The sequence below is a fragment of the Nipponia nippon genome, unplaced genomic scaffold (assembly GCF_047370975.1).
Source record: "Nipponia nippon isolate SJK-2023a ecotype South Korea unplaced genomic scaffold, ASM4737097v1 scaffold_4, whole genome shotgun sequence".
NCBI classification, from domain to species: domain Eukaryota; kingdom Metazoa; phylum Chordata; class Aves; order Pelecaniformes; family Threskiornithidae; genus Nipponia; species Nipponia nippon.
This window is the reverse complement of record NW_028262358.1, coordinates 87,211,181-87,233,932: the sequence shown is the minus strand read 5'-3', so window position 1 is coordinate 87,233,932 and position 22,752 is coordinate 87,211,181. Positions and strand designations below refer to the sequence as shown.

At 39.2% G+C, this 22,752-nt stretch overlaps 1 protein-coding gene across 21 annotated transcripts in view; it reads right to left on the bottom strand.

The window, feature by feature from the left end:
* Positions 1–22,752, bottom strand: part of SNX14 (sorting nexin 14) — a 56,671-nt gene extending 33,919 nt beyond the window's left edge. For 16 of the 21 annotated variants that reach the window (XR_015708054.1, XR_015708055.1, XR_015708056.1 and 13 more), the window contains exons 1-9: positions 22,346–22,752; positions 22,108–22,260; positions 20,791–20,867; positions 20,600–20,678; positions 12,328–12,371; positions 7,324–7,411; positions 3,187–3,271; positions 761–917; positions 391–466 (exon numbers count right to left, since the gene is read on the bottom strand). Coding sequence is in view for 13 of the 21 variants with exons in the window: in XM_087773957.1 (XP_087630083.1) it covers positions 391–466; positions 761–917; positions 3,187–3,271; positions 7,324–7,411; positions 12,328–12,371; positions 20,600–20,678; positions 20,791–20,867; positions 22,108–22,260; positions 22,346–22,615 (1,029 nt within the window). In the remaining 8 variants the exon portion in view is untranslated. Of the gene's footprint in view, positions 1–390; positions 467–760; positions 918–3,186; positions 3,272–7,323; positions 7,412–12,327; positions 12,372–20,357; positions 20,487–20,599; positions 20,679–20,790; positions 20,868–22,107; positions 22,261–22,345 lie in introns of those variants that run through there. The other 5 variants (XM_087773964.1, XM_087773965.1, XM_087773961.1 and 2 more) reach the window with 3 other exon arrangements.

Sequence of the window (22,752 nt, the reverse complement as noted above, 5' to 3'; positions counted from 1 at the left end):
TGCAAAAAAGGCTGGTTTACTTACACTGCTATAAAGATACATACAGCTAGAGTTCAAGTAATTGAGCCCTTGTTTAAATGTAGTTATAGCAATTTGAAGGTGCTTAGACTAGCACAGCATTCTCCCATTTGACAGGAATTGTAGTCCTTCATTAAACATGCATTCTTAAGAGATTATGCCAATACTGTATTTTAGTCAGTTCAGTCAGTTAAGCACTCACACCAGTTATAAAGAAGAAACAAAAACACTGGCCACAAGATTTCTTTTTCTTTTATCCAGTCAAAATGCACAGCAAGTCAGTCATTGTGCATCATTTGCTTTACCACAATATACTTAGGAAAACAGTAGTACTCAATAAATCAAGATTACTCCTGTGCTCCAAAGTCTTACAGGATCAGCTAAGAAATCCATTGATGGAAGGAAAACAGAACCAGGCAGAATCTCTCTTATCAGAAGAGCCAGGGATCTGGGGGGGGGGGGAAAGAAAAAAAAAGAAAAAATCAGAACCAATACTAGATTACATAATTTTCTAAGTGAAGTTTCCAATGCCATTATATTTTACGGGGAAATATTTCAGTATTTAATAATAGCTTAAGCGTGCTAGAATATTTTTATGACTAATCAAAAAACTCATAAGAAAAGGGATATGAAGGAGGGATGAGGAGGATGACTTTGGAGTTCATTCTTTCACTCCCCAAAATCATTGTACTACATAGTATGCAGATACTTTAAAGAACACTATTCTAAATAATTTCTATACCTGCACTCTGTTGACTTTGGGGGCAAAATATAAGGAAAAAGAAGTTCCGTAAGTTTTCTTAAGTAGTGAAGTTCATCTCTTCGGCTTCTCAAAGCAACATGGAGTTCTGGTCCATATTCTTCTAAAGCGGCTTGCTGTAAGAATTCTGCATTTTTTACTGCAAGTAAAAAACGGTATTATGAGTTGTTTCAGCTTTTTGTTATCATGAAGTAAGAGGCAATTGCTTTTCATTTGACCTAAAAAGTTAATACTTTTAGTAGGTATACAACTGCCAAAGGGATACAATGTTGAAACTTTACAAAAGAACCTTGGCTTAGATTTTGAAGCCTGGCTATGTAAAAATAAAACCTCACACTGAAATAAGAATTCCTTCACCAAACCATTGCCGTTTGCATGGTTTCCAGAATGTTTTTTCATTTATAATTATTGAAGAACTCAACATCTTGATTCTTCTAAAAAAACTGCATTGCCCGAAGTCTGCCTCTACTTGCTTTTTTCCTGACCTCCTTCACGGTCTCTCATTTATTGGTCTTCTACCTATTGACTTGCCTACAACACAATTTGAAATCAATGTAAACTTAAAACTTTTATTCAATCCTTTTATATCCGTTTCCTGCTTAGAACATTTAGAAACAAATGTGAAGGAACATATAATTTAAACACAGCACAAATCAAACCAAAACCAGCATGGGGATCTGCAAGAGTGCTGCCTCTTATAAGTAGCTATATGGAGTTGAAAGAATACCTGCATTATTAGATTAAAAACTATACATGTTAATTAGAAGCAACAATGTTATATTCCTTCAAGTCACTTCAAAGGCAAGAACTGAGCTGTAATAAATCACACCTAGCTGCACTGGCAATCCGGCACAGCCTCATGGCAAGAATCACACCAGGCACAGGTGAGGTAACTAATACATACCTGTTATCTAGAAGGTTAAAGCTTGTTTCCAGCATATTGAATTTAGTACAGAAGCCTGCTAGCTTGCCCTTCAGAACCAAGAACCATGAGTGGTATTAGCTGATATGGGGGATGCAGGAATGTATATCGCCTGATAAATCTGCCTTGTTGATGTCACTAAAAGCAGAGAGAAGGCATGCACTCTCTGGCAAGGACAGGTAATGAATCATGGAGGTGTCTGTGCAAATAGTGAGGAATTACTCAGAGACATAACGGTAAGAAGAGTACGAAAAAAGGAAATGCCCCCTAAAGCAATAATTTGAAAAGGGATTTAGAAAATAAACAAACAGAAGAGGCTAGGCTCAACTAGCAACCAAAGCAAGGCCTGAAAGCTGCCTCTGAATCATGTATTACAGTGGCTGGTTTAGCACCATTTACTAGAAAGCACTACTAAAAGTCATTTTTAGCTGCTACTTCACATATCTGTCCTCAGGGAATGAGTCTTTTCCTTTAAAACATTGAAGAAAATGCCTATATTTTCAATGCCATATATTTAAAATACATTTCTTTGCTGCTAAAGAGAAGTGTTTCCAACTCAGTGGAAATCAAAGGAAACACAAAATTTGGCATAAACAACACTGCAAAATAATCTAGTGTCTTGAAACTGTTGTTGTGCCATGAAAAACATGTAATGTGATCACACTATGTCATTATTCATGTTATTCGTTACCCACTACTCACAGGACCAATGGCATGTATTTATGGATATCAAACAGACGTTTTGAGGGGAGGGAGGAAAGTTTATGACTCCAGTGAAAGTAAATATCTATGCTTGAAAGTTGAATGAAACCACATTAGTAGATACAGCACTGTGGAACACAGCCAGTGAAAAAATAAAGATAACTATTTTCCAACAGCAAGTGTTCCGTTTTCCAAATAATCCTTCAATGTGCAGTTTTAATATAATTTTTACATTAGGCTTGTGAAGATATTTTTATTTGGATAATAATTAAATATGCTACTGCTCAAAGTCTCTCCATGGCTTATAAACATAAACCTAACTTTTCAACATATTGAACAACTCCACTAACTGCTCATGTTAGTGTGCAGATGTGAAATCATTCTAGCTATAAGAGTTACAGTTGCAGTACAGTGCACGGACATGCAAATCCTTTCTTTTATAGTTGCTCATCTGGAATACAGAGGAAAAACTTCTAGCAGCATTACTAAATGATCTTGATTGCTCTGAATAGACAAAAACCACATTGCTGTTTACCATACAGAGAAAGAAATTTAGTATTTTCAACATGGGGAAATGAAAATCAAAACCGAGAGATTATTTGTACTGTAACTTTTTCACTACTTGTCTTTGCAACCTCCAGAAGAAAAATGCAGAAGGACAGCTTTTTTTTTTTTCTTTTGAGAAGGCAGGAAGGATGAAAAGATTTAGCAGATATAACAACACACATGCAAAACCAAACATTTATACTTGCCCTTTGAAACTAACAACATATTAAGTCTTTACCTTTCTGCCTGGCCTTGGCTATCACTTCGATGTGTTTCATTGCTGCCTTGAGCATTTTCTTTGTTACAACAGTTGGAATATCCACCTAAAGAATAGTTATAAAACAAAAACAGAGTTGTTCTAGTTTTTTTCCCCAAAAATTTATTACAGACAACAATTATCAAACATATTAATTTGCTTCTATGTCCCCATTCTAACCATAAAATGAACCTTTAAGAAACAACCCATGAATTCTGTAGGTGAACTGACAGTATGCTCATTCTTCTGGGCAAAGCATACAACATCAAGTAGCACTAAATGCCATAAACAATACTGTTAACACATTTATTGTCAACTTGTTACCATTATGATTCTTCCATTGCAATAATTATAGTAATACAACCCGATTTCCAAGTCACAGTATATGACGCCTAGTTCTACATGAAGATTTGACAACCAACAAAAGCAAGTTAATTATGCTCTGCTTCTAGTACTTGTGTATCTTAACCCTCAACAACCATGTCCACAAGGACTAAAAGCAAAGCGAAACCCTCCTCTCTATGTATATGCAGAAAAAGAATGTCCCAGCTCAGGTGATGGCAGAACCAAAAGAAAATTTGAGTTACTGAGTCAAGATGACCATTAGTGCCACCAACGATACCACGTGATCCTGCTCACAGGTCAAATGCTCCGGCCTCAATCATCTTGATGGCCCCTTGGTTGAACTTGCTCCGCTCTATTGATGTCTCTTTTGTAATGGGGAGCCCAAAACTGGATGCAGTATCCTAGATGCCATCTAAAGAGCCCAAGTAAAGGCAGATAATCACTTTCCTTGATCGACTGGCTCCGCTCCCGTTAATACAGCCCAGGATACTGTTGGCCACCTTTCCTGCCAGTACACACTGCTGGCTCATACTCAGCTTACTGTCTACCATGGGGCCAGGTCCTCTGCAGCAGAGGTGCTCTCCACAGCCAGTCAGTCCTCAGCCTGTACAGTTTCAAGGGATTCTTCTTTATCAGCTGCAGTAGTTTCCACAGAAACTTATCTAGAAACTGGTTTACACTTTGCATGCCCTTCATTTTAAGCAAGAGCAAATAATGTCGCAGAAAAACAGAAGCATGCAGTCACAAGCGTTCAAAATTTAAGACTTCTGAGCATGTTTTTTATTCCTAATGGAGTTTGTCCCTCCTCAATACTAAGTCAAATAAAGCCCCTAAGTAATGAAACAGAAGCATCAAAGTTCCTGCCAACAAGGAAGGAGACAGTGTGATTGCAAAGGCCAGAGCTGAGAGAAAAGTTGGGTTTTTTATTCATTCATACAAGGAGAACAGCATGTATTCCTGCACATTCCCCTGTAATATTTGAGGTGCACAGCTATGACCTGACCTGGCTAGCCCAGACAAGCTAGTACAATTGACTAGAACTGCCTAAAAGTAACTAACTAAATGAAGGTCAACTCCTATTTACAAGCAAGAAAGTAGGAGCTTCTGCTCATCAATGGAAAACCCTGTCCTTTGGGACTCACATTTCAACAGTAATTTCAATAAATCAAGAGTTTCCTATGGAACACAGGGATAGGGGAGTGCTTATTCCTGCAGAGGTAAGTCAAAGAGCACAGCAAGCAAATTGTTATCAACACTGTAGTAGACACTATTGACTTTTGACAAAAATTTCAACCAGATGCAGGGCTATCTACACCACACCGTACAAAGGGAAACCCTTCACTTTCCCTTCAAAACCCATAACCAACCCAGAAATAGCCACAATAAGGAAAATCCAGATATGTGACAGAGAAAGAGAAGGAGGGAGGGAGGGAGGGAGGGAGGGAGGGAGAGAGAGAGTATTTTAACATGCTATACTTCAGAGCTGACTGGCCTGAAGTGCTTGTACTTTGTTCAACAACCATGCCTCAAAAAACCCACCCAGGCAGCCTTTGACAGAAAACAAAGGAATTTTTTTCACTGAAGCAATTCATAATTTTAAGTCTTAATTCAAAAGTAGATTCTTTGGCAAAAAATATAAAGATATAACCTAAAAAAAGGAAAAAAAAAAAAAAGTCTGTTTTTTCTTACACATAGTAGTTCCTGAATTTAAAAAACATTTCTCTCTATTAGCTAGAACTATTGCTTTCAAGCATTTAGTAATAAATCCAAATCAACATACAGCTGTTTGGCAAAGGTATAAGGTATAAATATATAGGTATACATAAAGGTATATGTATTTTATTTTGCGATCAGTGATTAATTTCTCCTCAAATGAGGTTACAAAGCACACTGTATCAGAGCTGAAAGGCTATAAAACATTCTGTCATAACCCTTTTCAGCTAACTACTAAAGTTTTAGCCTAGGATTCCTAAAATAACAAAACGCTGGTATTTTATTTGCAACTTGCATATCAACTTTGGTTTCTATGCACAACATTTTCAGTAATATATGTATCACAGCTACTAGTTCAGGTTGTCTGAATCTGTATGTGGGTGTGTGCACACAGAAACACTTGTTCAGCAGAAAAAAAAGCATGAGCTGAAAAAATAGCATAGCATGAGACACCATGCTTCCCTGCATGACTGAACATGCCAAGTTTCAATTTTGTTCCAAACACAAAGTTACTACAAGTACACATACAGAGACAAAACACACACACACGTGTTACTATGAGTGTACACACAGAGATAAAATAAATAATATTATTCTGTAGGATGGATACAAGTACATCTAAACATTTGTAAAGAGAAATGCATTTCTGTCATGGCCTTTATTTTGTAGTTCCCCTGACAGTGCTTAATACTTGCACACATCTTGAGTTTTTCTTGCACATACTGTCTACCCAGATACATAGAATTGAATATATTACATTTACTTCATTACTGTCAAAGGCAGACACAATAAATTGATACTCTACTTCAAGATGCTAGAGCTGATCTGAGATAACATGATTAATATCTTATTACACGATCAATAAAGGAGATATCATTTTCTGAATCAACAATGGATCTACGAACAGTGCAACTAACACCTGCATGTATTACAACTCCAAATTAATTTTAAGACCTTGCTCTAGATTTTCACTTTGAAAGATTTACTCCATTTTTGCACCACCATATAATGTCTGCGCTACACAGACATTTCCTGATCTTCCCCCATGTTCACTTTAAAAAGCAACATGCTTGAGTTAGAGTAAACACAAAAGTCATCTGGATTTGATACATAACAAAGACAGAATCAGGCTGTTAATCAGTCATGACAGAGTACATCTACAACTTGCAACTCAGAAAATATTGCTGTTACTAAGGAGGGGAAAAAAGACACACATTTATGGTAGTTGCTCCAACAGAGGGGCCAGCGCTGAGTAAATCTGGAAACTGAGTTAGCAACTCTTTCTGCTTAGAATAGCCAGAAATTTAGAAGCAGTTCCTGTAAAACAGGCTTGAAGCACGTTCCCAGGAAAGAGAGTATATGTGCTAATATATTAAACACAGCAAATAAAAAATTTGAATCTTTAGTCTTCAGAATGTTTCTTAAGAACTACATTAATATAAGAACCATACCTGTTTTAATTCTTATAGTAAGTTACTCGTTTAATGACAGTCTATTCTTTATAGACAATGTAAGGACTTTGTCTGCATTTAAAGAAGTCAAGCAAGCAGAAGCTATGAGACAGGTACACTGCTAACCATTTTCTAGTAGTTCTTTTTCAATAATTCTCAAAATTGTTGCCACTTGGATTAAGTCACTAAAAGACAGCTAAAAGATCATCCTAAGGTTTTAATAATGCCTTGCACTGGTGTAAAAAATAAATCCATTTGCAAGAATCATAGAATGGGTTGGGTTGCAAGGGACCTTCAAAGATCATCTAGCCCAACCCCCTGCCATAGGTAGGGACATCTTTCACTAGGTCAGGCTGCTCAAAGCCGTGTCCAACCTGATGTTGAACACTTCCAATGATGAATCTTCAAAGATGGTTTATAATCAGGAATGGGATAAGTTCCAGAAGGAAGAAACAGATAACACAAAGAAGAAACTTAGATGGAAACTGCCTATACTCTCTGTAAGACTGACTTTGGAATTGCTATTTTAAAAAAATCAAAGAAGTCGTTACAGATGGATATCAGTTATTTCTGATGGGAAAAAAATGTTAATACCTTTAAGTCACCTTACCTTGTGAATTCTCCGAACTAATACAGATGCAAAAAACCGCAGCGTGCCTCTCAGTTCATCCACTGAGGATTCATCATCAGTAATATTTCTGCAGTGTTGTAAAGCACATCATGTAAGAAAACAGAATAAAATACATTTATATTATTCCAACCACAACACATTTGGCATTACTAAAAGCTGGAATAAGAACGTTCAGCAGTGACACTTCAACTGGTATTAATTGAAATGAAAGCTACCAAGTGTGGGCAAATTAAGCAGTCTTCTATTTGAGTAAAATGCGCAGGATTCCCATTATGTTTGTGCACACAACAACGGCTTAAGAAATATGTCAGTAAACTGGATTCATATACCAATTCTTGCTCTAATATACTGTCTGTATGATTTTGAAATTTTTTATTTTTGACTAAAATCTAACTTTGTTTCCACATATGTAAACGCTTCCTAGTTCAGTGGCATGAAGTGAAACCGAATTAATATCAGCAGAGCCTTTGGAATAAAGAGTACTGCAAGCACATACCCCAGTTAAGCCAGTCAAAATTGGATTTTCCATATTGCATACTACAAGACCTTCTATACTCCAAGATTTCAAATAATTTTCTTCTGGTTTATTACACATCTGGCTTTGTTAACCTCTTTTGTTTAAGTTTTATAATAAAATTGGTAGTTTCTCATGCAGCTTTTAATGAAATAGGTACATCCCATGCATTTCAGCTCAGCCTCTTCCAAAAGAAAACTTTCACTGGTATTTTTTCAACAAGTTCTAAAACTTAGATGCCATTTAATACAATAATATTCTTTTTAAATATAAAAGTGGGCCTATTTCTGGTCTAAACAAAGACTGCCATTTCCTAGAAGGGAAAAGAAAGAATAGCACAGGAAACGAACAAATGACAGAACTTATTTTTTGAAAAGTTGATCTATTTTTGATGTAGCATAAAACGTGAAGCCATCAATTACAAAGAAAACAAGAACCTCAAACTATAGTCACTTGGACCAGAATTTAAATTATTTAATGTGGTTTCCGCTTGGAAACAAAGAAATAAAGAATTTAAACAGATTCCCACATCACTATGCCGAAATCTCATCTAAACTTATTATCTGGCTTGCCAGTTTCCATCTGCTGCAATAAATGATTTTCAGTGAAAAATCATAGTAAAAATACTTCAAGTTGATTCAGAAAGAAAAATACCTAATTCCATGTCTTTTTTGGGGAAACTGAATGAAAATAGGAAATACACCAAGTCTTAGATGCAGAAACTGCAACTAAACTGAGTGGAAAAAGAGACCATGGTAACAGCATTTCACAAAATGCAACAGAAAGAATAAAAATCTACCAGCATTTCAGAATATATGGACATTAGAGCATGACTAAAGATATTGGTAAAACTGCATTATAATAGCTGAGTAATAACACAAAGTTACATCCTGCTTTAGCTAATGACCATATGTAAAACCCATCACAGTTTTCAGTAATAAATGGTTTGTGTATGTAGTAAATGGAAACATTATTTGCATTAAAAAAAAAAAATCAGTACAAGCAACAGTAGTACATTTGAAAAATAAAAATGTTATGTCTATAACATCATTTTACATTATTCAGCATCTAATTTTTTAAAGAAATGTTAGCCTGGGTTATATAGCACTAAAATGCATGTGGAAGATGAACTGCTAGGTACAGATACTGGTGACCTGACAAAGTATGTAACTAATTGCATGAAAAAGCACCTCAAAGAAAGCAGCCTGGCATGAGGAATACAACCATCCTCCAACAGCTAATCATACGCAGATAAGAATACTGCAGGGAAAGCTTTGGTTTGTTTTAAGATCAGCAGCTGACATTTTGGAAGCAAAATGGTTAGCAAATACCCTCACTGTCAAGGGAAGCAAGGGATTAGCAAACAAATTGTATGGCTGTATTACTACTATTTGACAGACAACAAGATACATGAAGTAATTTGGACCAAGAAGTTGTTATTTTATTGACACTTGGATAACCAGTATCTTGGTTAATTCTACTTGGACGTGACTTTATGCCACGTACTTTCACAACATGCCATAGCTTTGCAGAGACATTCTTTTAATCATCAGCAGATTGAAGACTGGTGAAAAAAACATCAAGAATCCGTAAAATCTCAAATCTCTAGTGACACAGTGGAAGGTCCAAATAACTCGCTTGGAAACATTTTTAAAATTGGCTGCGTTTTCCCAGAACTTGAGGAAAAACTTAAAAACACAACTGTCAGTATAACAGAGAGATTTGCTAAAAGAAAAAGGCTCAGTCTGTTAATTGTAAACAGTTACTAAGTCCAACATCCAAACGAGATACACCCAACTGCTATTGCATGCAAAGTCTTATGGGATCTACTGATAAATGAAAACCATATACAAATACCAAAGTGATTTTTTCCCCATGTGTCAATTATTCTTACAAAATTTGGCGAACTCCTATCAAAAAGATGAAGAAAATAAGCTGCAAGCTGACAAAACTGTAAAGCTATGGCTTGTAACTCAACAAAAATCCTGAATTTTTCTTGCATTACTTGCATTTAAAACAGAAGCAGCTCTATATGCAAACACACTGGTTTTATTCACTATCAAAGAAAAATGTTTTCACAGTAATACATTATAAAAGTGTGGTAATTACTGGATTCTAATCTAATCTGAAAGAACTGGCGTTGCAGTAGCATCAATGACCAAAAAAAGTCATTAAGCATAGCGACTCATTCAAACTTTAAAGTCTCCTATTTAAAATGAGGTTGGTATAAGCAAGATATTATATAGTTTTATTGTACAGCATAAGCAATAGACTCAGACCAGTGTTTTGTAACTCTGCAAACTTGGATTACTTACAACTATGCTCTATTCTTCTCATATAGTTGAAAAAATTCTTAACAAGCAAATATTTAAAATATAGCCAGTATAAATACTATGAAAAATACCAAACAATAACTGTACATAGGTATAACTACCTATTTCAGTAGAGTTCACTTGATTTTAAGCACTAATCTTCATTCCCCTAAACTGATACAAGTTTAAGGATTATAAGGAATTATGCCCAGACTTTTCTGCAAGGGAAAGTAGCAAAATGTTTTACCAATGCAATCTGGCACGTCTGAGTTGCCTGCTGGTGGTTACCAATCACTCTGCTAAATAAGGATAGTCTGGATGCAAAGGCTTCTGATTTGGCTCTGCGAAGAATTATCCGGAGTCAGTGAGGTTTCTTAGCTCACAAAAAAACACCTCATGAATGCAAGAGTCCTTTCTCCAGGATGAGCTGAGCTATACAAACAGTGTAGGTACACCCAAGTAGGAAAAGTCAGAACTAAGATGCTCTACAAGACAGACCTCAAACAGCTACACACAGACACAGTTCAAGCCTCCCTGCACGACTGTTGCTGGAAATACAGGAAAGCACAGAAACACCTGAATGTCTAGAAGGAATGAGACCAAATCTGACATGACTACTGTTAAGCTGAAACTGGTAAGCCTTTCAGGACCAATTCCTGCAGAATTACTCAGATACCACTGCACTATTGCTCACTAAACTCTCAGTACTTCAGGTTCATGGAAAGCTTATCAGGTCTGATCAGCATGGTATGAATTTATGGAGCTAGTTCAAAATGCGGAGGTGCAGCCATGTAACACTACAGACAGTGCAGGAACATCTATACAGCTCACCAGAGGGCAAGATGTAGCAGAATCTAGGCTGGCTGGCTCCATACCAAGTATATTTTCCACTGCACTTCTAACAGCGCATATTACTATCCCCACTATATGATGTATTCCAGACTTCCACCGTGTTGGGTGTCAGAGATGTAAGTAATATGCAGAATCCAAGTTTCCTTGTCAGTCCAAAACAAAGACACTGAAGACACCTTCCACCAGCCAAAAAAATCCTATCTAACTTCAAATTATGAAATTATGAAATAGAGAAGACTGTTCCCTTACATTTGTTACTTTATCAAACAGCTCAAGGGAACATGCTCTAGTTTTCTGTATTTGGAAGTTAAAAACCTTGAGTTTTCCAACTTGATCATTCACAATACACGGTGCTAAAGCTCCCTCTGCTGTTTCCATAAGTAGTTAAGTTTTATACTTCAGAGTATTCATAACACAAAGACAGATACGAGACATGCAGATATTGGCCACAATTAAAAATCAATTGGGCAAAGAAGTCTGCCCATAAAATTTTAGATCCCAGAGAGACAGAAAAAAAACAGTGCAGAGTAAAAGAAAAAAGTGTAAATTTCTTTTAGCAAAACTGAACATTTCCATCCAATAAAAAAGTCAAATTCAGAATTAAGGCAAAATTTTGTTTTAACACATTGATGCCAGCGTGATAAATTAAAAATATTTTTAATATCTTCTTACAAAGTACTCTGAAGCACTGATTAATATATTAAAGGTACAAGGCAAAAAAAAAAAATTAGCCATAGCCTTTTCTTTATGCACTAAGTTATTTACACAGTACTTCTCTATTCAGCTCAGCATAACCACGTACAGCCTTAAAACTCAGCAAATCACCAGATGTTCTGCAAGAAGGTGGCCACAACATGATTCAAAATACCTTTCCCATATCAATTAAAAGTGGAATTTTTGTTTTTCAAAAAATGTAAACTAATTTTTTTTTAAGCAATATGAAAGATCAGTATGCTTCTAATCTGGAAATAAATTTCAGGCAAGGTGAGTTTTTACACAGATTTTAATCAAGCCATATGTACTTCTAAGTAAGAGTTATTAGAAAATTAGCATATAAAAATAAATAATCTGAAAGTGTTTTTAGGATGAAATACAAATTTCAGAACCACCTCTATCGTGCCTAAATTATTAAAAGCTCTCTTCTACTCTGCTGAGACAATAAAATGATGAAACTGTAGCACTTAAAGGTATGCTTTATATTTTATTAAAGAAACAGAAATGTTTATTTTCAGGTGACTATTTCTTAAACACTTCAATGGATATTTATGACATTCAAAAATAGTAACTTTTAGGTAAAGCTCATACCTGTACCATGGATAAATGAAGTTTTCCAGCACCAACTCAAGCACCTGTGCAGAACAAAGATGAACACATTATAAAATAAACAGTTTACCATAAATCCTTGTTACAAGACTTAAAAACACAAACATCTTCCAAAACTCACAGAACATAATTCATACATCATAAAATTTTAACGTACAAACGTGTCTGTTGTGATCCTATTGTGAGATCAATCATTTTGCATTAAAAAACAGTACTTTGGGCAAATAGCAACAAAGTGATGGTTTCATAGAATCATAGAATGCTTTGGGATGGAAGGGACCTTTAAAGGTCATCTAGTCCAACCCCCCTGCAATGGGCAGGGACATCTCCAACTAGATCAGGTTGCTCAGAGCCCCATCCAGCCTGGCCTTGAATGTTTCCAAGGATGGGGCATCTACCACCTCTCTGAGCAACCCATTCCAGTGTTTCACTAACCTCACTGTAAAAAATTTCTTCCTTATTTCTAGTCTGAATCTACCCTCTTTTCGTTTAACACCATTACCCCTTGTCTTATCGCTACTGGCCCTGCTAAAAAGTCTGTCCCCATCTTTCTTATAAGTCCCCTTTAAGTACTGAAAGCCCGCAATAAGGTCTCCCCGCAGCCTTCTCTTCTCCAGGCTGAACAACCCCAGCTCTCTCAGCCTTTCCTCATAGCAGAGGTGTTCCAGCCCTCGGATCATTTTTGTGGCCCTCCCCTAGACCCTCTCCAACAGGTCCATGTCCTTCTTGTATTGAGGACCCCAGAGCTGGATGCAGTACTCCAGCACATTGCTGGCTCATGTCCAGCTTTTCATCCACCAGTACCCCCAAGTCCTTCTCCTCAGGGCTGCACTCAATCCCTTCATCCCCCAGCCTGTACTGATACCAGGGATTGCCCCGACCCAGCTGCAGGACCTTGCACTTGGCCTTGTTGAACCTCATGAGGTTCACACAGGCCCACCTCTCCAGCTTGTCCAGGTCCCTCTGGGTGGCATCCTGTCTCTCAGGCGTGTTGACTGCACCACTCAGCTTGGTGTCACCTGCAAACCTGCTGAGGGTGCACTTGATCCAGCTATGTTATTTATGAAGATATTGAACAGCACTGGCCCCAGAACGGACCCCTGAGGGACACCACTCCTCACTGATCTCCATCTGGACATTGAGCCATTGACCACTACCCTCTGGATGCAACCATCCAGCCAATTCCTTATCCACTGAACAGTCCACCCATCAAATCCATATCCTTCCAATTTAGAGAGGAGAATATTGTGAGGGACCGCGTCAAAGGCCTTACAGAAGTCCAGATAGATAGATGACATCCGTAGCTCTTCCCTCATCCACTGATGTAGTTACTCCACCATAGAAGGCCACTAGGTTGGTCAGGCAGGACTTGCCCTTGGTGAAGCCGTGCTGACTGTCCCAAATCACCTCCCTGTCCTCCATGTGCCTTAGTATAGATTCTAGGAGCATCTGTTCCAAGAGGAGGATCTGTTCCATGAGGTATCAACGTGAAACAGCTACCACTAGTACTACTGACAACGTGAAGCACAGTGCCACAGCCACTGGTAGGCGAATGCTATGAAAAATGTAGTCTTACCTTAAACAGCCCTTCCCTAATTTTTCAGATCAGTCCCTGTTCTTTTCTGACATAGTGTAGAGTCTCCCACAGGCACAGCTACCCAACCTATGCTTACACACACCTCCATCCTTTTTCATCCAAACCTCCACTTTTTCCAACTCTCCCTTATGCTCCAAGTGGGACAGTTGATCTTGTATGCTCACCACTCACAAAGAAAGCAAAAGAAGAATCCTAAAAAGCAATTTCTATGAAAGCCATTCTCCTTTCTCCACATCTTGCACCACAGCTTTCAACAAAGCCTGGCTTATTGTCTGGCCACCTCCTGAAGCCCCAACGAGCACACTTCCCAAAGTCCTTGTCCTACCTGTATCCTCACGGCCTTCTCTCTCCTGTTCCTAGCTCCTGTATATCCCACCTACACGGATCTCTGCAGGAGAATCTTTTCCACCCTTTCCATCAAACTTGTTCCTGACAGGCCAAGGCCATGGTTGCCTTTTCCATGCCAGAAAACCTGGGTTAATCAGGAAGAACCAGTGCTGTTGCAGCCATGTCACAGGCACACCCTGGTTCAGCTTGGCTTTCAATGTCACAGTAGGAAGGGAGGCAGGGGAGGTGACCATCCCTGTTCAATCAACGGGCTGCCACCACCACATACACAAGACGTACTGCTATCTGGACTGCAGCTCTGGCACCTCTCCTTACACCTACACAAAAGTTTCAAGTAACTGTTACAGTCCTTGCACCATGATTAGCAAAAAGAAAACTTCTGAAGGGAAGGGGAAACATCAGGCAGTGCCAAGAAAAAGAAACATGAGGAAGGAAAAGGATGAAATTTTCTTGAGATTTCTCCTCCTTCACTGTAACCCCAAGATATACTCCACATTATCTTCTCCTGTTGCAGCCTATCCCTCAGCTTGAATCACTGCTTTAGAGATCAGTTTGTGCTCAGCAGCATCAATGCTGATCAGGGCGGTAAAAGAGAATACGCGTGTCGCTATGTGAGGCTGCTGTGCCGTATTCTACAGAAGGAAAGGTTTTGCAAAAGAAGTCACTGTGTTCAAAGAAAAATGTCAAATCTGTTTGAAAGGAAAGCTGAATGTAACAGCTGATATACAAGTGTCATTTATGAGAATAAGTATTACTCCTCTTACAAGATTTGCTGCTGCACTCATTCACACTGTGTACACTGCAAGAATTCAAGACTTGCTAAATTTATAGTATCTTTAGGGCACTACGTGCCTCTGCTCTACTCATGATTATAAAAGCACGCTCAGTAAAATGCACACCACAGCCTTTTTAATTCCTCTCAATTCTTCAGACTTGAGCAGTTGATGAACACTCTTTTTCTGTCTTCACTACTAAGAATATTGCCTCCTCAAATTTTATAAGATACTCTCCCTTTTGCAATTGTTCCATTTCAGTGATTTTGCTCCTTTTTTTGCAGAAAAGTTGTTCCTTCACCCTCTCTCTGAAGGGATGTTTTCCAGTTTGGGATAACTAGAGGTCTGTGTTGTGGATCATACAAAGTCATCAATGTCCTTTCTCCTACCCCTATGTGCTATAGCAGTAATAGATCTTGAAATTGTAATATGGTCATGTGTTGATGATGGATGGATAAGCTAAATGTCACCCCCACCCTTGCCCCTAAATCTCATATTTCCATTAAAAGCAGGGTGGAAGGGTGGTAGGAGATGACAACAGATGCTTTAGTTCCCAGGCCAGAAGAGATCAAGAAGTCCCAGAGAATCTTCTTTGGAAGTTAATCTCCAGACAAAAGGAAGGAGATCACATCCAGGTCCAGTCAGCAAACACAGACCTTTGGCCTTAAGAGCAATAGATCAGACTACTCAAAAGGATTTCCCTGATGCTTTCCATAGCACTGCCAACCACCAGTTTACTCCATAGAAATCTCAGTCTTGCAGGTATTGCAGTGTTATTTTTGTTCATGAAGAGTCTCTAACAAAATAAACCTCTTTCAGGGCTCAAACTGCAGACTTTTTCAAAAAAGAGCCTTTCAAAAGCAAAGGCCCACAAAAAAAAAAAAAAAAAAAAACAACCCTCTCCTTTTTATCTCCACTTTTGCTATGTGCCTCCCCATCAAGAGCAATGACAGCAGGCCATCTTCTGCTTGGAGTGGAAAGTGCACTTGGACAGCCTTCAAGCACAAGACAGTGTACTCAAAGGGAGTACAATGCACTCTTCTTGAAAAAGCTTTCTTTATCCATGACTACTACGTTGGAACCGAAAGCCTGTCCATCAGGCATGTGTCACTGCAATTTCAGTGCATCAGCTGCTAACGTAACTTGGCGGCACTCTCTTCGCCTGCAGTCCAGAGGCTTCTAAAGCTGCTAGAAGAATTGTTTCCAACAGTGAGACATCTCGGTCTTACTGCTATCTGAGCAAAACACAAATGGTTCTGAGAATCATCCTCCTGTGGTTATTAAATCAGCAAGGAAAGAAGGAAAGATGCAAGACCCATCCCACTCTGGATAAGGACTCCTTGAGATTCGTCCCATGTTTGTAGTAACTGACTTCCACTTGAACCATTTCACAGACTTGCCAGTATTTCTCTTGTTATCTCCCACTCCCACAGCCACACTGTAATTAAGGGCTTTATGGTAATGCAGAGGACAATGCCATGCAGATAATCCCACTAGCCAAAGACCTAGAGGCAGTATGCACAGACAACTAAGTAAAAACGCACTTGAAGTCCACATATCACTGGTCCCAATATCGAAGGTCAAGACACATTCTACTAGAACTCAAGTTCTCAATACGGCCTTAATAAAAAATGCCTTGATCCTGGACATACAGAAAGCAGTCCCTCTTTGCACGTTTACTAAATACATAGCATGGCAGAGGCAGTTACTTATGATGCTCCATTGCACCAAGGTGCTGTACTGAAGCTAAGAGACAGCTACAGTGTGAAATCATCCACATTGCAAAATACAAGCACTCAAGGAATAATAGACAATTGAGTACCAGTAACTGGAGTTCAAGGCGTACAGTCCATGCAGTTTTCCCATGAACCCTATGAGCCCTCCAGACTATATCAGTGTGATTCCATAAGCCATAAAAAACCTGTCACATCAGCCACTGCACTTTCGTAAAGCACTAGGAAAGAAGGACATGTGTACCCACTTCCATTCTAGCAACACCAACAATATTATTCAAGCTCAATTGCTCACCCTACGCATACATGCCAAAAGAGTAGACAGGACATCTCAAAGAATGACAGCTAAGGATAAGCAATTTCCTTTTCTGCAAAGTATTATTCTCTGGTTTTAAATACAAACGATGAGTCATTTCATTTAAAGCCTACCTATTTTTCAAGCATTTTGCAAAATGACTGGTTCTACTCCATGTGAGCAGTTTTGAATTGGAAAGACATTACATGTGTAAAACCAAATGCAGCAGGTAGCAATATAAGCATCAGCTGAAGAAAAAACAAGGAGAAATTTTTTTCTAGCATGCACTGCAACACTGCAAGCTAGTCAGTCTATTGCTGCCGAGACAAGCTTTCTGTGGACTGCCATAGAACAGACCCCAGTTGTCAGGAGGAGGATCTGCAGAGCTGAGCGATGAATGATTTAGTAGCAGGTCAGAACTACCCGGCTGAATCAGATTAGAAAGGAGCAAGGATTTGCTAAGTAAATCGCAAGGACAATTTGAAAAGCCTTAAAAGACTGTACAACTAGATCGCCGAGACCACTTCCTGAAGGTAGAACAAGCAATTGCCAATAAGAAAGCATGCAGGCCACTGTATTGCTACAAGAGTTCAGGACTGGCAAGGAGCACGTTCAGACAACAACTGATTTCTTGTCATGCATTTGTCCATTTCTTAGTCTAAGAAAAAAAAAAAAAAAAAAAAAGAAGAGATAAAATTCTGGTCCCGTAATCAAGTCAAGAACCTGAGAACTTAAGAATTAGAGAAAAATTGTGAGATCAACAGACAGCACCTTGATCCACTAAGGCATTTCTTTCATGATGCTGATCAAGAGTAGCTGAGCAGCTTTCCACAGATTTGTCTTGCAACCATCCCTCACATAGCAAAAATGAGATTGTAGGGAAAGAGCTCAGTTCATTAACTGAGTAATAGAATTAAATTCTCCTTCATACAATCTGTAACACCTGAAATTATATACAACATAAAATTGGCCAACAGATATCACATCCTAATTCAAAAAGAAAGAAAACATTGGGGAAACTAACAGAAAGCACAATGGATTAGAAACTGGAAACAAAATTATACTTAGGTCACGGTACTATTTTTGCACAGGATACAGCACAAACTATCGAATATTGATAGATGCATGGTTGAGGCAGTTTAGAGTTCAACTATAACAATAAACACAAATGAAGGGTGGAGGAAAGTCCAAGCGCAGGTTTTTCTTATTGTTCTAGACAATGTACAGCAGCTAGATAACTAAAACAAAGCTGCAAAAGATTAACAAACTGTCATCACAATCCAAGAGAGAAAAATCCATAGTTGTGAGAGAAACTTGGATTTCTTCTGATTCAAGTGTGTATTAAATTATTCTGTAAGCACTTGAAAACACAAGCTTAAAGACTATACAACTGATTCAAATTAGAAACATTTGGAAATGAGAACATTGCCAAAATTCTTTAACCTGCAAAGGAAGAACAAGGAAAACTAATCCAGAATAAAAAAAGTCCCATAATTATTCCAGGTATTTGAAGAATCTGCGTTTCAGAACCAGGCTGCACTCCACACTCCTTCAGAATCTCATTAATCTTAATTCAGTTCTCACTGTATCAGCTTCCCTCTAATGTATGACTAACTCACAAAAGAAAATAAGAGCAGTCTCTCCTTCCAACCCTACGCCGGCTATCCAATTCCAGGCACGCATTACATGCTGCATCCCCAGAGCAGACAAGCAAGAGGAATATGGTGTGGGCAGAACCCCTGCTACCCTTTTAACCAGTACAGAAGAGTTGCAACGGGGAACAATGCAATGAGATTTCTCATTCCAAATAGTATCCTACACAAGTGAAAACGGCGGGTCAAACAGACCGCCCGTTTGGGTCCATCAGAGATGATTACGCTGGCTCACTGTCCCAGGAAGGTACACAACTTGGGTCTGGCCTTCCCCTCTAGTTAAGCGCCCAAAGAAAAGAAAGGAATGAGAAACACGGCATAGATATACAAAAGCCATGTCTAACTGCTAAATAAAGCAGGGCCAGGGACATGCCACTGAAGTAAAAAGAAACAGCAAAGTAGAGCCCACACCACTTTGGTAAAAGCAGAACTACAGCAACAGCAATCAAATACAAAATGCCAATGTGTAGCAACACATTTTAAAGATTAGTCTTAGAAGCTAACTATGGTATCTACTCGTATCCCTTATGAATAACATACTACAAAGAGCTTTTTTAGCATTAAATTCCCATTTAAGCTAAACAGGAAAATCTCCAGTTCTTTAGCATTTACCACATCCTTTGGTAAACTGTCACAGCTATTTACTACCCAAAGTTCTAAAAATATTACATGCGTAAAAGCATTTATTTTACATTCTACTATTAAAACAAGAGGTTTAAAAAAATTAGCCTGTTAAAATGATATTCAGCAATATTGTTATTTTAATACACTTGAGCCCAAACTTATTAAAAAAAATTAATAGATTAAGTAATTTTAAAACAATAAATGTTTGCTTTTGAAATTGCAGAGGAAGTCACTACATTAAACCAAAGGAAGTGAACACATTGTTATCTGTATTTTTTTAAAAAACATTCCTCAATTGTCCATCCCTCCCCTTCCGTAAGGTTTTCACTCTTTTGCTACTCTTGCTGTGGGCCATGCCCGGGACACCATCACACACAGCTGAATTAAAGTGTTAGCTTATACCACAAACGCACACAGCTTTGACTTCATACACCACGTTGTTAATTGCGAGAGCTGACATGCAAGAATATTCTCACTTCTGACATGCCAGTTGTTCATCCTCCTACCACAGAACTCCAAAGTTGGAATTCCGAATAAATGGAGATTAAGCTACATAGGCACTTGTGTATTTTCCTAGCTTTAAAAAAGGACAAAAGATTATCTATTTAACTGCCAATATACTTCATCAATTACCAATCAAAGGAAAAAAAAAAAAAACCCAAAGAAAAATTGCTCTTCATATAGCTCTTTTTAAAGAGAAAAGAACAAAACAAAATTCCTGATTTACAGTCTTCTTAAAAACCAGGTATTTATGCTATTCTTCTTTGAGTAAATCCACTAATTTATTTTCTAGATAGATTTTATTAGTTTTGTCTGACTATTTTGTATAGCTACCATCACATTACCATCTTCATTACAGAATTTTTTTAGCTGGAGCAAATCATCTCTTAACTTCCACTTCAACAAACTAAGCAGGCTGAAATCCTTAACTTCTCAAGAATTGGACATGTTCAGTTCTAACTGTTCTTTCCTATATACTTCCCAATTTACCTTGATGTTTTTTCTGTGTTCTGGACACACTACTACAGGAACAGTTGCATCTGTGTTAACAAGTAGGCCATCTCGCCTCTCTCTCCCGGCATTTATTCTTTTCATTTGACTTTTACAGGAACAAGTTAGCATACGTGGGAAGTACGTCTGACTACCTACTGAACCAGAAGTAATAGGTCTAAGATATATGTAATAAAAATTCGCTGAATTTCAACGTACTAAAGAAATGAAGCAGCAGTTACCTCCGAGAGCGATGCATCAACCTTGGAAGGCACTTTCAGATCCAGCCATGGCTGATAGTTTTCCAGAAGCAAAGTAGGTCTGTAGGAGAGCATGGAAAAGTTGATGTAACAATATTTAATTGAAAGTTTCCTACTGCTATGTGCAAAATATAAGAAATACTAAGCTTACCAGTGCCACGTATTTAATTTACCTGTGCCTCTTGCATTTCACCTTGCCACATACAGCACAACTGTGCCCGTGAGGAAATAGCTCCGGCAATTCTAATTGCTAAGAAAAGATATTTGAACAAGTTTACATTCTTCAAAATGATGACTCTCTTAATATACTGATACCTTCGTGAATTTCCTTTTAGAGCATACAGTTACAGAGCACTGACCAGCATAAAGGCCAAGTTGCTCTCCCAGCAGGAAAACAAGGTAACAAGGCACAGTATGAGAAACAACTGAACCAAACAGAAAGATCACTTCCACTAAAACTGGGGTTGTTTAGCCTGGAGAAGGGCTGAGGCTGAGGGGAGACCTTATCGCTCTCTACAACTACCTGAAAGGAGGTTGTAGCGAGGTGGGGGTCGGTCTCTTCTCCCTAGTAACGAGTGATAGGACGAGAAGAAACAGCCTCAAGCTGCACCAGGGGAAGTTTAGGTTGGATATTAGGAAAAACTTCTTCACTGAAAGGGCAGTCAGGCATTGAAACAGGCTGCCCAGGGAAGTGGTTGAGTCTCCATCCCTGGAATTATTTAAAGAACAGATAGACGTGGTGCTCGAGGACATGGTTTAGTGATGGACTTGGCAGTGATAGGTTAACGGTTGGACTCGATGATCTTAAGGGTCTTTTCCAACCTTAATGATTCTATTGAAAACAAAGTTTGAGGATATAGATGGCCTTTCACATCTCCAGTCATCTCCCTGTACATCAGTTGGTCTAATAACAGACCAGCCAGTTTCTCTACAAAACTTGCCTTACTCATAGCCTTGAACTACTACTATAACTACAGCATTTTCAGTCCTATGGAATTCTACATTAAACCATTTTAAGTTAGAAAACAGCAATTTCCTTTGGGAATGCTTTTTTTTCTTTGAAATGCAGTACTACTTAAACTTTGACTACACTCAGCAAAGAAGACTTAGCACTGGCTTGCCAAAGGAACAGCATCTTTAGAGAAGAAAAAGCCTCAATAAAAGGGAATACAACTACATAATTTCACAACTACTTGCTACTCAAAGGCCAGAAGTGAAAAATGAGTGAAGCAGAAAATAACACCCATGAACGCTCCCAACAACTGGCTTTACAGCCATATGGAGATTTGATGGGACTATGCAGAAACGTATGAAAAATCCAAAGAGTTAATCATTGCATATTTGCTACAAAACATCTATCAGTTGGCGGGTAAGAGCTGTATTGACGTGCAGTGTTTCTGAAAGCAGCTAGAATTACACAAGAATCGCTACCCAGTATAAATTCTTAGCGAATTTAAAGAAAGCACAAGAATGTTAATGGACTTATTTACCTTGGGCTTGTATTTTATGGTAAAAAGAATATTGGGCAAGAGGGAGTCCGGTCCCAATGAACAGTAGAAGGTGACGACGCCAGCCACAAATGACCAGAAGATCATCAAAACGTGAAGATACCTTATAAATAAGCAGGAAGGAAATATGACCGCCTGACAAGGTACCAGTGCTACACTGGGCCCGACCCGGCTCCCCCGCCCCGCCCCAGCCCCAACCCTCCCGGCCGGGCCGGGTTACCGGTTGAGGAGGAGTGTGGCGGCGCCCAGCCCCAGGAGGAGGCAGCAGAAGAGCGGGTACTGCCGGCAGGTCTCCCGCAGCACCTCGGCGCCCCTCGCCCGCTGCCGCAGCCGCTGCCCGGCCGCCCGCAGCCAGCCCATGGCCGCCGGTGCCCCACAGCGCGCCGGGCCGGCAGCCGGGGCAGGGGGGAAGGCCGAGCCGCGCCGCTTCCGGTCGCGGCTGCACGTGACGGCGGGCACGTGACGGCGGCCCCGGCGTCACGGGCGCCATGTTGTTGGAGGGGGGCAGCCCGAGGTGGCGGCGGCGGTGGGAGGTGGGTGAGGCGCCCCGGCCCCGCGGGCCGAGAGCGCGGTGCGGCTGCCGGGCCGGACGCTCCCGCCCCTCCTTCCCCACCCCGCGGCGCCGCA